Source organism: Diadema antillarum, unplaced genomic scaffold, assembly GCF_040938485.1.
Source record: "Diadema antillarum isolate AM-2024a unplaced genomic scaffold, OU_Dant_1.0 seq00001497_RagTag, whole genome shotgun sequence".
Lineage (NCBI taxonomy): Eukaryota > Metazoa > Echinodermata > Echinoidea > Diadematoida > Diadematidae > Diadema > Diadema antillarum.
In genome coordinates this window covers 855288-878315 of record NW_027272234.1, presented here as the reverse complement: position 1 = coordinate 878315, position 23028 = coordinate 855288, and the positions used below count along the sequence as shown (strand labels likewise).

The following is a 23028-nucleotide window of genomic DNA, read 5'->3' as shown; positions in this document are numbered from 1 at the left end:
AGGGAATGATCTTATTGGTCAGTGCGTGGCATCCTGACTACTGATTGGCCGCTAGCGCTAAGCTTGAATGAACATCGCGGAGGTCGCTAGGAGCATACCTTCTATTGTCAAGTGGTGAAAACTGTCTCGCCTCCCCTTGATCATGAAAGCTTCGGAAGGAGAACTTTGAAGGCGTTTCTCTCGAAACTCTGATTTCCACAACCACTTGACAAGCGCTAATAACATCATCGATATCTCTGCAATCAAGTACTTTTATGAGTTGTGCTATATATGAAATTAAAGTAGAAGAGTAAAGGGAATAATGCCATGCCATTTTCAGAAAATTGTCCTCCCTCGACTTTCGGATCCTTTTGTTGCAGCGGGTCACAAATGTCCCTTGGCCCAGTTCCTATAGGAACATGGTCAGATGGTTGCAATTATGAAACATCTAATCAGTATGCTTCTCATAGTAAACATAGTAACCTTGAACTTGATTGCAGAGGGAGATGGTTTTCTCTTTCTTTTCTTTTTACTTCTGAGTTGTGATTTTCCACTCTGATCCTTTTGTCAAATTCATCAAACTGCTGACTGCAATTTGACTAGCCTGAATCATGATAATTTCAACATTCACATCTTGATGTACAGTATTTCAGTTCTGAACCATTTTTTTTTTCTTGCTGGTGGCAAGCATAGTGTACTGGTGGTTAAAGATCTATACAACATATAGTGGACACATGGGGTGAAATTGTTTGCAATAACAGTTAAATGCTTCTCAATAAAGTGCTTTTGATAGTCAGTTTGACGCAGATCAATATGAAAGGGCAATGAGATGTAATAGTTAACAACCATGCAAGAATGGCAAATATTTTCAAATTTCAGTTTAAAAAAATTTCACAGTTGTCTCTATTGGATGATAAATATTGCAACATTTCCATAGACCTTCTATTCCCTGCAACAATTGAATAAATATGACTGCTGGTTAGTCTAACCATAAATTAGAATACATGTATGACTGTTGCACACAGCTTACTGGAATTCTTTCCCATGTCATGCAAATTATCTGACATAACTATGTGACCTTTCATTTTGACTATCGACCATAAATCGACCTTTAACCCTCTCAGCACAAGAGAAATATCTGTCAAGCCATTTCTACCCATTACCACATCTAACATTTATTAGATGTAAATAGAAAACAATGGAATTTTTAGTGAGAAAATGATATTTGAGCTGAATTTTGACCTTTCACCACTGTTTCATACCACAGGCAACTAATCATTCACATAAATATACTTTTTACCAGATAATATAATTATAAATGGACATTCCTAAATCAAGGTGCAGTGATCTTTCACCATGACCTTTGACCCACCACCACTATCCTGCCAATACCATTAATAATCTTAAATTCATTCAAACCCTGTCCACCAACTTACATCACCACTGACTGGAAATGACCTTGCTTTGGCAAAGTAAATGTGACCTTTGACCTTGACCTTTGACATAAATCTATTTGTAATTACCTTATTACCACACAGTACAAGCGCATTTCATCCCTGAGCTGCATACTAGTGACCTTTGACCCAGAGAGATTTTGCCCCAAATCTTATCAGCACATCTTCATCTCATGCACTAGATCTGGGCAATGCACTGCATAAATCTGTTAAGTGGTTTTTCTTAAATCTCAGTACCAAGATGCGAGACAAAGAGGCCACCTGAAAACTAAATGATTGTGGCACCATTCGTGGCTAAAGCATGAATGAAAATCGTGGCCTTTTTCTGGATTCGGACAGCACCATGAATGCGAAATACATTGCAGCTAAAAAGATGATATGATAATTATCTATAATGAAGCAAACACTGACATTTTAAAGTTTACTTCTTACTCCCGGCTGGGCAGCGTGTGCACGTTGATCACTCTTTTCTTTCTTCAAGACCTCAGTAACTTCTTCTAGCACATTACATATCTGTTCAAGATAGTGGAATGAGACGTTCTTGTGAACTGGGAGATATACTACATGGTCAATAATATACCTTGCTTCACTTGGATACTTCCCTTCCGGAGCAGCCAAACTGCTTTTTCCCTCTGGCTTGTCGGCCTCATGGCATCCTCCAGAGTGAAGGTCATCACTGGATTCTTGGAAGCATCCAGAAGGCTGGGACTGGGAGGATGGTTGCTTTGAGCTGGAAGTCAGGGTGGGTACAGGAGTACCACTACAGCAATCTGGCTTGACAAGACAAGGAGAATGTTGGCTACTGCCAATTCTACCAGGAGTGGAGAGGCGTCGGGATCCCTGCGCTGTGAAATTATCAGAAGGGGGTGCAGACAGAGGACATGAGACGGTGAAGGCACTAGGGTGGGAGAGACGTCTCTCTGTGTTCCTCGGCAAAGATGACCCTGGTGCAGAAACGCCATCCTTGAAAGACTTGTCTGATTGCTTGGGAGGTGGACCTTGAGGCTGTGTGTGAACAGAGTGACAGGTGTGGTCCTCGGATGCTTGTGAATTTGACACTTGGCAGGAACGAGAAGAGAAATACTGCCCTCGGGGTATTAACTCAGCTGCAGAGTCAGAAATGCTGGAAGACAGAGAGTCTAATGGACCAACTCCATCCATATTTCTTTGCCCCTCTGCTTGCTGCCCCACCCTTCCGGCCACAACCACTCTGGTGTTTTCCTCCTCCTCCTCCTCCTCTGCAGAACAGGATGCCTGTGTTTTATTGCTAATAACCTTACCACGAAATGCTACATCGCTTGCCACGATGCGGCCATTGCAACGTGGAGTGCTGCCCATGTGTGAACTACCAGCATTATTTCTTGGGCTAAGTTGGACTGTCGACTGGCTCTTGTTCTCCCAACCAGAACTATCAGAAGGCATCTTCTGACTGGAAGACTCTCCATGATGGGCTTGGTCCCAGCTAACTCCCTCACTGTGTGTATGGGGCGCTGCCAGCCGCGGATCGGGTCCTAGAGAAGGAGGATCGAATTCGACCAAATTGAGCTGTGTCGCACCCCTGTAAGCATCCACACCCCGGGTATTCAGCTCACGGACAACTCTCTCGGGGTCGCTCTGGGAGAAAACAAATATCACCAGATCAGCATCACTGGTACAGGACAAGCAGCTACATGAATTTCAGATTAATTAAGATATTCTCTTTTCAGAATTGCCTTGCTTGAATCTCAGAATTCATTCAAAATTTCCAACATCAGTCTCATTGATCTTTATCAGTCTAGATATGGACTTCTTCAAAACAGAACTAAAGAAACCCCAGACTTACGAAGCTGTTGAAATACACAGGTAATTGTAAAATCACAATATTTCAAACATCACATTATATTTTCTATGCTAAAAGAAGATTGGAATAAACCTAAAACTTTCCCATCTTTTTCTCACACTTCGATTGGAGCAGATAAACCCTTTATGTGTCCAGGCACGAATCTATAACTCAATGGGATGTTTATATCAGTATTCAGTTAATCTATTAAAGCTTTGCCTAATTATAAGTTAGGGAATAGGCACCTATACAGGAAGGCTATGGGGACACAACAAGGATTAAACAGGATTAGGTAATTGCTATTCATATCAATCAGTTGAGAACTGACTGATTTTGCTACAACAAGCATTTCTCATAAACATTTGCCCGAGTATACTTGGGACTCGTCCTCAACGGGTGAAAGATATGATTCAGTACTTACAACAAGAATTGGAAACAGCCAGTAATTTCGTGTCTTGGCCTTTAGTCCCAGCTGTTTGACTTCCTGCGGCAGGCGCTCTGACACAAACTCTGCCTTGATGTTGCCAAGCATGAATGAATTTGTGTCAAAGTGAAGCAATCTGTTCATGGGCAGAGAGAGAGAATAATAGTTTCAGTTCTTCATTTCAGTCATCACCCCACATGACCAAAAATGCCAACTTCTTGAAATTAACTCCTTATGTGTCATGGTGGAAACCCCCTGTGTGCCACGTTATTCTGAGACACCAACATAGTCATACATAAGAAGACATTCCATTTTTCAAATCTATGCAACTTCTACAGATTTCTATTGAGCTGGACATGAAGTGAGCTTTGACATAAATTATACATCAAATCTATGATTTTTTTTTCTTTCAAATGACTAGTAGCTACATTACTGCAAGCATAACTTCTGCACACAAAACAGTGGCAGAATCTTAGAATTAACACGCAAATCCAGTAGGGCACACTGATTGCTAGTCAATCACCACACACAATGCAAGCTATATGTGAGAGGAACGAAATCGCGAGAAACGCTTTCATTGTACTGTGGCATTCGGGGATTTATCAATCGGTTTGGGCGGGTTTCTGCGTTTGAGCAGAATATGCGAAGTTGGCATGCCGTCGACTGAGTCGGACGTGCTAACGTGGCACATTAAGAGTTAAGGAAAATCAGATTTCCATGAAATCTTGACACCACCATTAGCCTATTGACTCTAGGCCAGTGACATGTCAGAAAAAAACGTTTCCCTGATTAGAACGGGCAAGTGAAATGCTGCTAATTCATCAACATTGATGAGAAAATTGTAAAGCATTCACATATTATCAGCCCGTCTAGGGTCGTTGTTCAACGTTTTTGCAGGGGTTGCAGGAATTTACTCTTTATGTGCCATGTTCGCACGTCCCACTCAGTCGACGGCGTGCCAACTTCGCATATTCCGCTCAAACGCACTAATCAGCTTAAACCGATCGATAAATCGCTTTATCCCGCGGTACAATGAAAGCTTTTCTCACGCTTTTGTTCCTTTTATACAGCTTGCATTCTATGTGGTGATTGGCTAGCAAGCGGTGTTCCCAACTAAATTTGCGTGTAAATTCTGAGTTTCTCTCACAGTTTCATGTGCAAAAGTCATGCCTTTACAGTAATGTAGCAACTGGACATTAAAAAAATAAATAGAAATAAATTTGTCATACAATTTATATCAAAGCAAAGCTTGGCATTTCTCTTCAACTTTTCTCACTATTATGTCCAGCTTAACATAAATTTGTAGAAGTTATATCGATTGGAAAAACAGAATTCTCTCTCAAAGAATGACTTCCTTCGGGTCTCAGAATAACATGGCACACAGGGGGTTTCCACCATGGCAAATAAAGAGTTAAGTGGTACATCTACTATACGATGACATGGTTTTAGCAGTTTTCTGCAGTTAACATTGGCTTCATTTTTTTTCAGTTGAAATTTGAAAAGCTGTACTTTCAAGATGCAATATCGTAATTGTATTTTACTCTGTTTATCATACTACCGGTAAATACTATAAAATTGTATTGTTGCCATCTCTGCACAACACATAGCTTTTACTTTTCTGTATTTTACTGTTGATTACAGGCACCTCATGAGTCCTTTGCAAAGAAATACATGGACTTGAAAATCTTACAGGGGGTAAAGTTTTGGTCAAGCAGATACCATTATGTTGAAGATGATAAACATTAAAGGGATCGTACAGTTTTGGTTGAGACCTAATTTCAGGTTTCTAACATTTTTTGGTGAGATAATGAGAAACCTCTTATGAAATATGAAAGAGCATGTAATTCTATGAGGAATTTAATGTTTATTTGATGAAAATTGGTTTTGAAATGGCTGAGATATCCAAAAAAGAGCGATTCTAATAAAGTGTGGAACCCACACTTTATTACGATCGCTTTGTTTTACTTTGTTTTTGGATGTTTCAGTCATTCCAAACCCGATTTTCATCAAATAAACTTTGAATTCCTCTTAAAATGGTATGCTCTGTACTATATCACAAGTGTTTTCTTGGTACCTCTCAAAAACTTAAAAGCCCAATTCTCATCTCCACCAATACTGTACCATCCCTTTAACCAAGTTGTCTACTAGTACCATGTCATGGTCAGAGAGAGAGAGAGAGAGAGAGAGAGAGGATGCCTGATGCATACCTCTACTGTTGTTTTGACTGTAACTTGGTGATTTTACTTTTTTACAAAATTGGGTCATTTCCTTCAAATAGTATATATTTCTGTATGACTGCATACTTTCTCAACTAGTCAGTTGTTGCTTTTATGAAAAAAAAATAGATAAATGGGTCCCTATTGAAAATAATTTGCCCCAGACAAAAGTGAGCTCAATTTAGGCAATATTATAAACAGTTATATCATATGTACGTACTATGCTAACAAAAAACAAAAAAAAAAATAGTCTATTCCCCCTCCCCCCCCCCCCAAAAAAAAAGAAGAAATATTTGTATATACTGAAAAATAAAATGATCTGCTTTACTTGACTGTGACACCTGTGGAATATGACTGGAATCCAAATCAATAAATCAAAAACGATGAACCATGAGTACATACTGTCAGATTGGATGGACGTTTGAAAGGAACAAATAGATGGGTGGACTATAAAATATATTTTGCCACAGGCAGATTTACAGAAATACAAACCACAGGACATTACATTGCTGTGATGGACTTGATTGCAGTCTGAGCACCTTGTTATTTCCACATGATATAAATGGCAGAAATTTAAAAATGATGCTTTTGGGTTTGAAGAGAAATGTGTCCTTTCTCAGCTGCTTTTAGTGAGACTTAATTAGACATCAAAAGAAAGACTGCACAAACAGAAAAGTGAGAGAAAGAGAAAAAAAAAGTCCATCCCCCTAGAAATCAGTTTGATTTCACTATTGAATTTCACATCTAATTTCTGATATTTAACCTTGATGTTTCTTTCACGCAAGCCCGTAATCAAACAGGAGGCAGTGTACATTGATTGGGTGCCTCATTTGCTCATCCTTGTGTAACATCAGTCTCCAACTCATATGTCAGAGAAACTATCCAAATGTGACCCGCTACAACAAAAGGATCCTAAAGTCGCTGACAGCTGAGCCGAGAAAATCGAGTTTGAAGTCACACCATTAAAATTGGTCAAAACAATCAAATGTCTGTTTCTGGCATAATTTTAGAGTCTAATGTCTTGTCTATCATCTGCCGAAATTTCGAAGCTAAATGATCAAAGGAAATGCAAGAAATCAGAGTTTTTCTTGGCCATGATTTTCCAGCTTTCCACGTAACACTAACAGAAATGTGTTCGAAGATTTGGATTTAGCCCCGCAGCTAGACTCTGCCCCTAGCAACAAGGGAGTGATCTTATTGGTCAGTGCGTGGCATCCTGATTACTGATTGGTCGTGCGTAGACTGCTGGCGCTAAGCTTGAATGAACATCGTGGAGGTCGCTAGGAGCACACCTTCTATTGTTAAGCTGTGAAAACTGTCTCGCCTCCCTTGATCATGATAGTGTCAGAAGGAAAACTTTGAAGTTGTTTTTCTCAAAACTCTGATTTCCACAACCACTTGACATGCGCTAATGAAATCATTGATATCTCCGCAACCCATTATTTTCATGAGTTGTGCTATATATGAAATTACAGGAGAAGATGAAGGAAATAATGTCATGTCATTTTCAGAAAATTGTCCTCCCCCGACTTTCGGATCCTTCTGTTGTAGCGGGTCACAAATTCTCCTCACAAATCATTGTTAATAACATAAATATGGCTGGTAATAATAAGCTTATTCAGGGGTCGCACTTAACTTTTTTTTGAACTAGCCAGGCGGACTACTTAGTATCAATTTTGACACTGAAGCAATATTTTGGCTAGCCAGACGGACTAGTAACTTCAGAATTTTATGATTTTTGGCTAGTCTGACGTGATTTTGGGTGGCCAATGGCCAGTGGACCATCGCCAATTTCGAACCCTGCTTATTACAACTAGTACCTGGTACACACTTCACATGAGTTTTATTAGAGCTTAGTTATTGTGTGATCATCAGTACAAAGTATGGCTATACAGTCAACTCACTTTCTGTACATCATATAAAGCAGAGTGACATTGGGTTTCATCCTAATGCTGTCGATGAAGTTGGTGGGAAACCCTCGGATGTGCTTGATGATGATCTCCCTGTGGTCCAAGCCGAGGCCGCTTAGGAACTGGGTCAGAAACCTGGTGAGAGTGGGCGAGTTGACAATCGTCATCACCGCAGAGTACTTCAGCACCTTCCTCAGGTAGACACTACGAGATTGAACAGGGTAGGAGTGGTAGAGTGTACGCATCTTCTCCCGGAGGGCGGGGTCTCTCACCACGGTGATGGCACCCCCGAAGGCTGTGCACGTCTTGATGATGCCCAAGCTGAAGAAAGTGACGTCGGCTCCGGGGTGACCGTGATTGTGCGTCCCGCAGAAGCTCTCCGCACAGTCTTCCAAGATGGTCAGCTTGTGTTGCCTAGCAACCTGGATGAGGGTGTCTATGTCTCCCAAGTGTCCGTAGATGTGAGCGACCAAGATAGCAACTGTCTTTGTGTTGATGAGTGAGGCAAGATATTCAACCTAACAGAAAATCAAGAGAAAAATATGTTTTTTGCACTAATAAACCAGAGCATATTGCGTATACGTCTTTGCACTGGTTGTCTGTGACAATCCTAAAGCTTGTCTGAAGCTTTCTAAAGGACTGCCTTATAAAAGAACACAGTCCTGAAAATGTAGACAAGATTTATTTCATCTGAAGAGTGAAGTGTGAGCATGGTAAAGCCTTTTGTGCTGAAAACCTTTTTTTCTTCCTTTCTTTCACCTGAAGAAACCCGAAAGTGGCAACACAAGTTCTGCTGAAGATCTTTTTTTTTGCTTGTCAGCTGAAGAAACCCGGAAGTGGCACCACAAGTTGCACTGAAGGCCTTTTTAAAAAATCTTGTTAGCTGATGAAATCCGGAAGTGAGCCCATCACTTTTGAAAACCTGGCACTTGCGGGGCTGACAACCAGAACACGAGAACCGTAGATTATGAAATGACCCATGAACTTTCAATTCATCACATCATGAAGCAACATTCAGATGGTCTCATCTGTATTTTTTAATCACAATAATTGTGCTCTATCAAAAAAAAAAAAAAGAGGCACCAAGGAACCCAACATTTAGCTAGACGTTTCATCCTTTTGTGACTAATGCCAATGAAAAGAAATACACGCACTGTCATTCACACACAAACAAAAACAGAAACACATAACACACACACACACACACACACACACACATACACACACACACACACACACACACACACACACACACACACACACACACACACACATAAATACTTGGCATTACCTTTGGAGCTAGAGTCTCGGCATTGATATCCAGTGGGACAACCTTGAGTCCATGATGCCTGGCGATTACAGTCATCTGGGGGATGTTGATGGCACTGAAGATGATCTCGGAGCCAGGGGGGTACCGCTTCACGGATAGGAAGACATCGAAGGCAGTGCGGACCGACAGGCATGGTAGGATCGGGGTGGGCGCTGGGTGGTTTCGGTTCCACAACCGCTCCAACTTGTATTCCAGGAGACTCCTGCGGTGGGCCGGTTCCAGGGAGAATGTAATGGAAGCGAGGGAGTCGGCCCAAGAGGCATCTATGGATGGAAAAAGAATCGCTTCAGTATAAATGACTTTAGCATTGATGATTTGACAATATGAGAATTCAGAATGCTTATCACCATGTCTGTAATGCCTCATACTACTTCAACACAAACACACATTTTCAAGATTTTGACAAATACAATTTATGTAGCTGGTTAAAACTGTAACTTTCACACACATATTATATCACAAACAAGTTTGGACACCATGATGTTCTTGCATGCATCATCAAACCCACATTTCCCATTAGTTTTAATGACAAATTTTGTTCTGATCAATTTGTAAATAAAATGCTAATTATGTTCAAAGGCACAAAAACACATAGCAGCATATTTCACTACAAAAAAAAAATAGGAACGAAAATAAATTTCTGTAATGAAATGTCAGTATAAATGAAAAGAGAAAATATTGGGAACATACAGTAGTTGTTTCCTTGATTGCTGTCCAGAGTTCATGTGCATGATAGACTGTAAATCATAAATGCATCAATATTATTCCTTGTGCTCCACAATGCAGCCATTGTATTAGCCTTAGAGGGTAGTGCCATTTGTGTATACTTAACATGACATGGATATTCGTGGCACGAAATTACGGTCAATTGGAGCCGACGGCTTTTTTTTGTGGCATGAAATTTACACAAATTGCCACTGGCGTTCAATGCATATAGTGTAGACAAGAAATTTCATGTGCATTCTAATTTTGTGAATCTTGGCGCTCACAAAATTCAAAAAAATTAAAATGCACGCGAACATTCCTCCCTGGCTCGTTTTACAGTAGTGGCCAAAGCTCTGGCTAGGCTGTCCTCAGCATGTGACCATACTATGTAACACTTTGTATACAAATTCCTTTGATAGATACTATAAGCTACTGTAAAAAAAAAATTAAAAATCCATTATACAAAATAGTTTATATTGCATGGTTATCAAAAGCTTCAAAAAACATATTATCAACTACATTTTGTTATCCATGTCTTCAAATAATCATTGTCCTTCAGTATCAAAAGACAAAGTTTACACGAAGTTTCCATCAGGTATAAAAGTCTCAGGACATGTGTCCAGTTTAAGTAAAGTCTTGTCCCATCAAAGCCATAAAAAAAAACAACATACCTAAATGTTGCCACAATATTGCCTGTTCAAAGGAGTACAATTTGTATAATAGCAACTGTATGTATGTAGACATTTAGACTTCTGATAATGCAAATCACTGTACTTCAATCTCACCAAAAGAAAAACAAAATAGAAACAGTCTCAGCAAAGAATAACAAGGTAAAAAGTAATATGACTCTATGATATTTTATTTCATCTTTGACAGAATCCAGACGGTGGAAGCGTGCATCAGTCTACCTCTTGAGATCCTATCATCTTTTATTTTTGAATTGATCTTGCTGTGCGCAGCCAAGGAGAAGTGGTGTACTTGTGCTTAAATTTCTCACTGGACAACACTAGAACAAATAGTACCAGTAGATGGCCAATGATCTTCTGCTGGCTTAAACAAAAACCAAAAAAACATATTGTAAGTACTTTTTTCCAAAGCACAGCACCACCTGGTGTGATTGTCTAGCATCCACTCAAGGACATCAATTGTGGAAGAAAATCCGGGTCAGTGAACAACGTTTACAAGACTACTTGACATCTATAGAGCACAAGCAGTCACTGTGAGCAGTTCCTTGAGTGTCCTTGTACTAGAATACAAAACTGGAGTCATACACTGAAACTTTCTTTAAATTTAGGTCAAATTTTGGAAGAAAAAATTGTAAGCTTTATTTAAAATTCAATAAGTATAGGATTTGTACAACTTACACATTCCTACACTGTACGAGCAGTTCTCGGAGTGTCCTTGTAACAGAATACAAAACTGGAGTCACATTATGAAACTTTCTAAGTTTAGGTCAAATTTTGGAAGAAGAAATTCTCAGCTTTAAAATGAGTATAGCACTCAGACAACTTAGACATTCCTATTAACAAGTTGAAATGCTATAAAGGATAGACTATCAACCCTCCACAGACTGACTCACACACAACCACATGCACTTCTACAGGATTTAACGCTCTGTAGTTAAAGGGGGTATCAGATAATCCTGAACTTTGGCAATCCACTGACAGCACACTACATTTTGTGATAATTTCGAAATATTCATACTATAAAGATGAATTGTACATATTTCAAGTATATTTTATCATTTTCCAAGGGTGGAAACTGAGAATTAACATAGAAAACAAATTCGACAGATGTAAAAAGATTCATTTTCTTTACTGATACACGAATAGGGAATGGTCATGAGTGCAATGGTACAATAGAGGTGAAAGGGCCATGCAATGGAACAAAATTGAGTTTAACACAGAAGTCAATGGAAACTGGTGATGTCAGCTGTGTAATATCCATTTTTCTTCACACAAATTGCATGGCCGACAGTGTGCAATAGTACATTTAACTGCATGTCACGTAATGGGCAACCAACCAATCCGATGGATACATATTCTTATTTACAACTTTTAAACAGATTGTCTGACTTCCCTCAAACTGTACTAATGTGTGTATTAAATTGTAAATGTTCCTACAGTATTTGTGAATCCATGTGCATGTTAATTCCACGTGCATTCCCCTTAAACATTGCAATTAATCATTTCTCATGGAAAAGGGCACAAAATCAAAATAGTTCCTACTGCAAAAATGTTTGTTCAAAGGTGGTATTAATGTGAAAACGAGACATTATATGTCTTGATTTGTTGAACATTTCTGGAAAAAAAATGATATATCTATATCTTAATGATGGATGACTTATGTCACTATGTTGTGTCTCTTCAGTTTTCTTGTTTGCAGTGGGCACCATATGGTGAAACACATCATCCATAAAAAAGAGAGCAATTTTGAAGTCAATATGCACGAGTCTTTAACTTTGAAATTCAATGCCAAAACATCACACAATGACTGTAGCCACAGGGGGGGGGGGTGGGGGGGGGGGGGGGGGGTGGGGACTTTATAGGGTTTTTGGCATTCAAAAATATTACTGCACTATGCCAATGCCACACCTGCCTATGGATATCATACTGGTAAGGGAGCATAAAGCATAAAAACAACAACAACAGAGTAGTGTGTACTGAATAGCCTTATTTCCAGGAAAGTGGCCATAAATTTGTATACAGCACTGCATGAAAATGCTCCAAACGACTGCTCATGATATCATCTTGGATTCATCAAACCTTTCTTTGTCAAAATAGCCAAACTGACAAAAAACATTCCCATCCCTTCTAAAAAAAAAAAAAAAAAAAGGCCTTGAGGGCTTAGGGAAAAAAATCAGAGATGAACCGAACAGTTTGCACAAAAGGACTTCATTTTGATGTGCATCCAACACAATTGCTACGTTCCAGCCATAGACTTTCTCATGCCATAGAAAGCCAATCCCTGGAACAAGATATGGAAAAGATGATACCTTTTGAATAATACCCCCCCCCCCCCACAAACACAGATTTAACAATTAGAGTACCCAGGGGCACCTCATCAAATGAAAAAGGCAATGGCAAAGGAATAGTCTCAAAGCAAACTGCCTAAAACCAATGAACAAAAGCTGTAAAGAGAGTTTACATTAGATTTAGCTGCAGCTCAGTCTTCAACTGACTTGTTCAAAGAATCCCACACTGAACAGGTTTCTTGTCAGATAATGTGGATAAGTTTCAGGAAGTTATTTTCAAGTATTATTTAAATCTATCACTGCATTAACCAGAGGTTTTCTGCTGACTAGAAAAACCTCAAAAACAGAGGACATGTGGTTATTACATAAAGTGCAGTTGATACACAAACATATTTATTCAAATATTTTTTATATCGCTGTCCTGCAGTGATGTCACAAACTAATGTAGTCTTTTCATCACGCAATGGCCTCATCGAAACTTCAAAAAAATAATCATTGTATCTTTTAAGAGATTGTCAAGTTTTCCTTAAACTCACGCTGATGTGTTCGGTGTTGATATTGCTGCATTCATGGATATGATTCTATCTGGACATCATTCCCCTTTAAAGGTACATGGTTCCGGTGTTTTAGTCAAATGCGTACGCGGGCGCACGGCGCAAGTTTCCTATAGAGACCTACACTATCGACTCCTCTTTAGCGCTTACGCTGTGGCCCACTTCCACGAGTCCAAAGAAGTCCGATTCACTGTTGTCAGTGGTCAGATCACAGTTCGGCTCATGATTCGGCTGAGGGGGATAACAGCTTTAGCAAACTTCTTGTGTGATGTCATAATAACAAGCACATAATATGCACGCACCCTTGCATTACTACAGACTGCGCGATGCGCAGAGAATACAACGAAGGCAATGTTACTTAGCAACACCTATGCACTTTACTCTTGATGACAGCTCAACTCTGTAATCTTCGTATCAATGCTAATGGTGATCAGCAGTATCATCAACAGCGCCCTCTACACTACCAGGACTATGCGCCTTTAAATCCACTAGTCCACATCCTCCGTAAAAGAAGATTACTGTAGCAGGTTATGCCGTTAGTAATACCCAAGTATGCAGGATGGTCAGGCATCAGCATAGTTCTTTAACTCTTTGTGTACCGGTACCACATTTGCACACACGAGTTGACGGCTTCCCAGCTTCGCATACTGCAACATAAAACACATTCACACACAAAATGATCGGTACCTCACAGTACTGCCAGAGTTCAGAGAGCTTGCAGTGCATGTGTATTGTGGTGTTTCATCAAGGGATTTCTTTTGTTGTTGTTGTTGTTGCTGTTGTTGTAAATTCTGATTTTTCTGGAAAGGCTGTGTCCTCAAAACAGTCACGTCTCCCTGACCTACAAAATATTGTATACAGATCAATAATCAGGACAAAGATGACAATTTTGCTGTCTGATTTCAGGTTCTGAAAAATGACCATTCGCCCAAAAAAACGGCCATAGCTTTGTCATAAAAATTTACATCACAGCAAAGCTTGCAATTTTTCCCTCAATTTTGCTCACTGTTTTTCTATACAGTAGAATAAACACTTATAAAATATGAAAAGTTATATGGATTTGAAAAACAGAATGTTTTCCAAAAGTGCTCATGCACTGGTCTACAGTCTTGGAATAGTGTAACACACAGAGGGCTTTACTGTGGCACACATACACTACATAGTCAAAGGTAATACATCTGTAGTCCACAGAAGTATTCAAATTCATCTTTCACCACTTGGAATTTGCTATTTATATCGAAGCCTGGTCTACCAAGAAACTTTTCTGGCTGATGCAATTTGCAAGGATAATGGCATGTTTTGGAGTATTTTGAGATTTAAAGTACAATTGTACATAATTCTGTTTATAGTAGAGGTGGGCTATAGAGGGTGACATTTTCAGAACATGCTCATCACACCTTAGTTTGATGACTTTTTGCCTACTGACACCATTTTTGAAAAAAAGAACGAAAAAAATGCAAAATCCGGGGTGCCCCGGCCGAAATCGTAAAAAATCCAAGATGGCCGCCATTTCGGCTTTAAAAAGACATTTTTGGCCATAACTCGGCTATTTTTGGGTCTATTGTGATGATTTTGGTGTCTAACCCCATGTTTTAGGGGTCAAAGAAATGGATTATCATGATAATTTTAGTGTAAAACCTAAGCTTGTACATGAAACTAACCTTTTACCCATATTTAGGGTTAAATTTCCTTCTCCTTTACCCCTACCCCAACCGCCATTTTTTGCACTTTTTTTCCGTATTTTTTCAAGTCATGTTAACTACCATACTCTTAATAACAAGTTCTAGCAATCTGTTTGTTTTTTTTACTACCGACAATACAGCAAGAAATATACAAATAACTTATGGTATACATGTATGTGTCATGCCAATACTGGTCATGTGGCTGGTGCATTCAGAATGCATGGTAACTGTGGAACCAGTATTGTACTGTATCTGCTTTATAGTGTCCATTAACATTTTGGTCCTAAGACCTTTAACAATATAAATAAATAGATATAATAATAAATATTCCTTCTCCTTTACCCCTACCCCAACCGCCATTTTTTGCATTTTTTTCCGTATTTTTTTTCAAGTCATGTTAACTACTTCCATACTCTTAATAACAAGTTCTAGCTATCAATATGGTGTTTTCTTGCAACAATACAGTAAGAAATACAAATAACTTACATTATACATGGTTTACATGCGTCATGCACTACAGGTCCGAATACCAAATGTTTATCAGCACTACAAAGCAGATACAGTATAAGCACTGGCTTCTGTTACAATGTACCATGCATCCTGAATGCACAAGCCACACTATATATCGATATGTGCATGACACATATGCAAACCATGTATTAATGTAAGTTATTTGTTATTATTTATTATTATATTTATTTATTTATATTGTTAAAGGTCTTAGGACCAAAATGTTAATGGACACTATAAAGCAGATACAGTATTTAATACTGGTTCCACAGTTACCATGCATTCTGAATGCACCAGCCACATACCAGTATTGGCATGACACATACATGTATACCGTAAGTTATTTGTATAATTTCTTGCTGTATTGTTGGTAGAAAAAAAAAATGGATTGCTAGAACTTGTTATTAAAAGTATGGTATTTAACATGACTTTAAAAAAAAAGGGGGGGAAAAAAAGCAAAAAATGGCCGTTGGGGTAGGGGTAAAGGAGAAGGAAATTTAACCCTAAATATGGGAAAAAAGTTAGTTTCATGTAGAAGCTTAGGTTTTTCACTAAAATTATTATGATAATCCATTTCCTTGACCCCTAAAACATGGGGTTAGACACCAAAATTGTCACAATAGACCAAAAAATAGCCGAGTTATAGCCAAAAATGTCTTTTTAAAGCCAAAACGGCGGCCATCTTGGATTTTTTACGCTTTCGGCCGGGGCACCCCGGATTTTGTATTTTTTTCGTTCTTTTTTTCAAAAATGGTGTCAGTAGGCAAAAAGTCATCAAACTAAGGTGTGATGAGCATGTTCTGAAAATATGACCTAAAACTGACCCTCTATAGCCCACCTCTATTTATAGTAGACAAGCTTAATTCCTGAAGCGCCCTCCCTGTTCAGTAGTAGGTAAGTAGAACATAATATGTGATGATCAATCATACCCTAGCAGTAGTATGATATCCCAACAAGCTGCATGCAATTCATCATATTCGCATGGTCGCTGGTAGGATACTGCTATTGCCCCATTTGTGATAATCATAAAACGTTACGTACATTTTTGTAGCAACCATGATCGGATATAAAGTACTATGATTGCAATACTGTCGGTGGACCTTTTGGGCTAATATTTTTGCATTTTTGCCTTGCCCAACTTAAATTGCATCATAGCGATATTTCACACATTGCAGATGCATCCGTTTTAGAGCAAAAATTGATATTTTATGCAGGCGTATTATGGAAGCATTATTTCACCCAGGATTCCTTCAGTTCTGCTAAAACAGGGGTCGCACTTAACTTTTTTTTTAACTAGCCAGGCGGACTTACTTAGAATCAATTTTGACACTGAAGCAATATTTTGGCTAGCCAGACGGACCAGTTACTTCAAAATTTTATGATTTTTAGCTAGTCCGACATGATTTTGGGTGGCCAATGGCCAGCGGACCATCGCCAATTTCGAACCCTGCTAACCATCTGTTAGGAGGTACTATCAATGGGGGTTTGAGGTTGTGAGACTTAACTCTTAATGTGCCAGGCCCAAAACCCCTAACGTGCCAGAGGTTTTTACCTAACGCCAGAACGTTTCGAGACTGGACTGACAATGAAATTTGAAACTGCCATATCTCTGAAACTATTGACTGTTTTGAATTGAGTTCTACACAACATATATCAAGAAATGTTTGCTCTTTCGTGTCATGCAGTCAGTTTGCCACAATATCTATCTGAATCTGAAATATCGCAGAAATATTTGATACATCAAAAAAATTATTAGAAATTTTTGTGTAGTATGGAAAAAAAGAGTCAGTCTTGTTTTTTTCTTCAATGGAACGCTCCCTTGACTCTGTGAGAAAGTTTTAGAGCAACATTTCCTCTTTCAAATGATAACAAAATTGCCTTCTAGAATTGTATGATTCCAAAGATACTAGCAGTTTATTTTGTCTTGGCAATTTCTCTTTCTGCCTCAGTAATTCATTCCCAAATCTGAGTCCTTTAGTCCCAGATCCTGTATTTGAAACTAAAGTAATTGTCCCGGGCCCTGGAATAGTGTCTTTTGTCCACCTGAGAAGGAAGAACCTGCTAATCCTCATTTTGTCTACGTGGACCACGGGCGGGCGTACTCTATTGAAATCGGCAGGCCTTTATCCACGCGCAATTCCTATGCTAGCGTGGGGATGATTAGTGACGTTCACCAAAACAAAAGGATGAAAGACTTGACCGACGAACGAAAGCTGACCCTCTTTGAGGGACAAAATCAAAGCAGCTTCCCGCAGGACAGCGTCCAAGCGGAACAATGCGAGTGGAACCGCATAGACAATACACGCAGAGTCAATAGCATACACACGCGTGGTTTACCTATGAGACTTTTGATCCATACACATCTCGCAGAGGGTGCGCCCGCTGCGGATTTTCCCGATGTGAGAAAAATACATCTAGCTGAAAAATCGTGTATTTACTCAAAATTTTCCTATGTAAGCATGCTCATATTTTTAGTGGAAACGATGGCTATGCTAATCAGCTACCAGTACATATCATTGGCAGTTGCTTGGTGTAACACATTACGGTACCACAAGAACTTAAATGATCAATGTTTTTCTCGCTGTTCTTAGTCGCCGATTGGCGACCATGGCACGTCAGGACTAAGGTCGCCGTTCGGCGACCATGGCACGTTAAGAGTTAAGAGGGTTTTTCAAAGTAACAGTCACATGTAAGTAATAGAAAAGTTTTGTGTACATGTTGATATTGCACAGGTTGCAGTGTGGTGTTGACTCATAGACGTAGAGCAGTAGTAGTAGTAGTAGTAGTAGCAGTAGTAGTAGTAGCAGCAATAGTAGTAGTAGTAGTAGAAGAAGTAGTAGTAGTGTATTCTACTACTAGTAAAGTAGTAGTATTAGTAGTAGAAGTACATTGTAGAAGTAGTAGAATTAGTAGTAGTGTATTCTACTACTAGTAATAGTAGTAGTATTAGTAGTAGAAGTACATCCGTGTACATAGTACTACTACTAGTAGTAGTAGTAGTAGTAGTAGCAGTAGTAGTAGTAGTAGTAGTATAGTAGTAGTATAGTAGTATTAGTAGTAGTAGTAGTAGTAGTAGAAGTAGTAATAGTAGTAGTAGTAGCAGTAGTTTCGTAGGCCTACTAGTAGTATTAGAGTTTGTCATGAAATATCCCAGTGTCCCAATTCACACAAGTTTGATAAGAATAATAATAATAGCTGGTTTTTATAAAGCACATTTCACACTTGTGAAGTATCTCAATGCGCTTTACAGACTAGTATTTCCCCAGTCACTGGACACATTATTTCCAACCAGCACTAAACAGTGCTCACTCTCCACTCCCTGGGGAGCATTTACAGTCAGTGGCAGCCATTTTACAGGCACGCACATGCTGATCAACCAACATTTAAGCTTTCTCATCCTACCGGGTACCCATTTATACTCCTGTTTACCTATGTAGAGGCATCCATATGGCACCACAGAATGCTTCTTGAAATTTGCTGCCATCCTCCACACCTTCCCTCTTGATCAGCAGTGAAGATCGGTAACATCACCATCCAACAGTACAGTGTTACACCAACAGCTCAAGGTGCATGGGTAGGACTCAATCTCCACATTTTAAACTGTGATATGAAGCAAAGCATATATGAAAATGTAAATAATATCACTCATGACATTGATTAATTTAATCACTCATCTTTGATTAAAGCAGACAAAGATTTTTAAAAATGGCACAAAAGGAATCACTAACAACATAAATGGTATAAACATATTCGAAATGAAAACAGAGAATTTAACAGAATATTTCCTAGTTGAAGACAATCAAAAACTATTAAAGTAACACACGTATCACAGACATAAAGGGAGAAACATATTGATATATTACACATCTATAACATTTCAAAAGAACTTTAGCCTTAGCAAACTGACCTGCAAATTTCTATGAGAAATGAAAAGTCCTATTATTTGAAGATGACAGGGATTGTCTTGATGATTATTCAATAATCTACAGGATACACCTAAGCCACACAGAAGAAATCTTGCATGGCACTGTGTATTGGTATACTAAAATTAATGTTATTTATAACACTAAAATTAATGTTATTTATAACACCTACAGATAGACCCTTGTCATTTGGTTGGTTGTTTGCTATCGATAATTCATCCCATTTTACTAAAATCATTCGCGCAATTGTGGCTCCACACCATGCAATCTTGGATCCATATGACTTGCTCCACTGCGCACACGGCGAGAGCCCGGCACACTACGCACGTAAAACGCTTGCATTTGTAGTGTGTGTATGCGACAGCGCGCTAGCGCTTAGCGTTCAGCGAGCACTCTCTCGATCTCAGATCCTGCACAATCTCTCTTGTTTCTAAATTCATAAAACATATAATGACAAGGATCTATTTCAGGTGTTGAATGTTTTTTCATTCGTGCAATGGACAGAATATTTCATTCGGTAAAGATGAATTTTTTACATAACATCTTTCACCTCCTGAAATATTCTGTCCATTGCACTCATAAACATTCATTATCTGTATGGAACTCAGTGTGTAGGCCTACCATAACTAGCCCATAGGGGTGGTATAGTTTTGACTGAGATGGGAAATTGAGATTTTAACTTTTTGTCAGATAATTAAAAACCACTTATAAAATGAGACATTAAAGAACAAATAATTCTAACAGAAAACCCACGTGTTGATGAAAATTAGTTTTGAAATAGCCGAGTAGAGATATCCATGCAAAAGTAAAGTAAAATAAAGTGGTCCTGCTATTGAATAAAAAGTGCGCGGTGGGTCCCACCTTTTATAAGAACTTCTTTCTTTGTGGATATCTCAGCCATTTCAAAAACCAATTTTCATCAAATAAACTGTACATTTGTATGATCAATTCTTCATAAGCAGCTGATAAGAGGTTTCTGATTATCTCACACAAGAAAAGTTGAAGATCTGTCATGCTCGGGCCATTTCAACCAAAACTACAGTACACCATGCCTTTAACAGATATAAATGTCACATATATTTTGCACCTATTCGTGGAATGACTGTGGCTTGTCCATGGTTACCAATCTTACAATAACAATAAGGATGGTTTTATCTTACGTCGGAATAGCACTACTAGCACTACCATAAGGCCTCTATATAGGCTATATCTATCCCATCAGCATGCAGCTCAAAACTAGGTCTGTTTTAGGCAATTGCTTCCATCCACGAACCATTCTACAAATTGATAAAATTGCTCAAGAGAAGGCATGGACCTCGATACATGAACTGATACTCAGCAGTGGCAATGCAGTCATTCATATTCGGTTACCTGACACTGGCATGGTGGAACACAACACCCATCGAAGTCATCCAGCGGGCTGAAGGAAACCAGCGGGCATCCAGCCTGCGCGCTCCCCGATGCCGATGGAGCCGGGTCGCGATCAAGGCGTTGTATGACTAACGCCCGTTAACGGTTCAGTTCAACCAACGTTACAGTTCGTCGTTGCGTTGGGAAGGTGAATCTCCCTATACCCTTGCGTCAAATATCCCCCAGCCCTTCAGCAGAAGGTTGGTAGTGTTGAGCCCTGGCTCCTAGAAGGCAAGTACCCTCAATGATTATCCCACCGAGCCCGACACACCTCAACGGAGGTCGCTAGGCTGACATTGCTTGCAGTTAGGGCCTAGTTGCACATAACACGGGATCGAACAAGTCCAAGTGGAAACACATAATGCAATGCTGGGTGAGCTTGATCTAGTGCCCCCATCATATCAGCGAGATCAAGGTAGCTCGGATTGACACCCGCACCCGTTGTCCGTGGACCTCTCCCCCTCGCATCACTGGATGTTGCATGCACTCTCTCTCGGCTCCATCTCCAATGGAAATAATGAGCCTGCCCTCTAGTGACTGATCCCACACAGTGATGTACGACTGAAGGGGATTTTTTTCTTTAATAATCAATTTTTGTAATACATGTACACCGCACTAGTAATTCAGACAAATGAAATATCGATAAATAAAAACCACATTTGCGAATAATCGATTGATGTTCATTCTCTTATTCCAAAGAAATTTTGAAAATAAAATAAGTGACACTTTCGTGGGAACTTCTTCTCAGATAGGCCTATCTTTTTTTCTTTTTTTTTAGAATAGTAATTCTGTTGAAGCATTTCATGATAATCTCAAGAAGTATTTGTTTGGTTTGGTGTACAATAATTGATCGCCATTATCATGTCGTGTGCTGTTTCACTTCGTCGTTTTCTTTCTGTTACTGTACCTATGTAATTTGTATCTTGCACGTGATGGTTGCGCCTTGAGCATTCATTTATTGGATAAATTTGGCGCCTTATAAGTCCCACATATCATTATCATTATTATTCTTTCAGGTTGTCATCAATTTCATTGACAAGTTATTGTCTCATCTCTTCCTGTCTGATGAAGACTTGATATTATTGATACGACCGAGGAGAAACAAAAAGGTACAGGAAGGGGGTATTTTTTTTCAATCTAAAAGGTCAAGTTTTCGGCTTGGGCTAATCAGTTAGCAGCGCAGCTGCCTTGTTCGCAGAGAAGTTCATATTCAGGGCTTGTTGCTTTTACATAATATGCATTTTTCTATAATATGAAAAAGATACTCTTCAAATTGCTCTTGTGGAAACTGACAGTGCCCCATTTTTGTTGTATCGGTCCAGAGAGGGCGCAGTAGTGTCTACTGACCAGTGACAATAAAGTGAGCTGTGTAGTTGGTTGTTATTGTTCAACTGGAGCTCTGTCACAATGAGCACGGTGATGAGGAATTATTCGTTCAAATAATGTTTCTTTCTGTCGCACTTGTTTCTCACCACAGTATTTTGACAATCTTTATTCATTACTGATGAAGATACGCCATAATTTCCTATCGATATGGCTTACTGTTATTCAGGCTCTCTCATTTTTTTTGCGATCAAAGTAAGCCCCACAGAAACGATGATTCAGTTCATTTCTTTTGTTTTGTATTTCATTTGATTCCACAATTTCGGATAAAAGAATAACTAAACTGCGTGGAAACCAAACAAATTACAAGTCAGTCTATTATCATCATACACATTATGCATGTCCATGTATGGATACGTGCACAGCCTGACATTGCTGATTCATAAGTGCGGAGAAAGCGGTATAAGTTATTGACCAGTCACAGTGTCTCCTGACAATAAAAAGAATAATTATAACATTTATACTATAAAGGTCTAGAAGTGAGACAAAACAATACGAGAGAAATAAGAACTGAGGGTAGAGTGTTGATCTATATGACAGGAATATAAATACCATTCATTTACCCTTCATTTATTATTCAGAAATATCATTCAAACTAAAAGAATTGGAACATCTAATTTGCATACCATTCATTTACTCTTCATTTACCATTCAGAAATATCATTCAAACTAATCTAAATATTTGGAACAACTCATTTGCATATCACTGCGAATTCTCTCTGCCATTCATTTACCATTCACCCTTTGTTTACCAT

At 39.0% G+C, this 23028-nt stretch overlaps 1 protein-coding gene across 1 annotated transcript; it reads right to left on the bottom strand.

Annotated features, from left to right (window-relative positions):
* Window positions 1-363: 363 nt before the first annotated feature.
* Window positions 364-21176, bottom strand: LOC139710087 (uncharacterized). The gene is made up of 7 exons (XM_071622030.1): window positions 20852-21176; window positions 18987-19157; window positions 9094-9395; window positions 7797-8320; window positions 3674-3812; window positions 2014-3047; window positions 364-388 (listed from the first exon to the last, which is right to left on the bottom strand). Exons 2-7 carry the CDS (start codon window positions 19039-19041, stop codon window positions 364-366), a joined length of 2079 nt encoding a protein of 692 aa, XP_071478131.1. The 5' UTR covers window positions 19042-19157; window positions 20852-21176.
* Between the last annotated feature and the right edge of the window lie 1852 nt (window positions 21177-23028).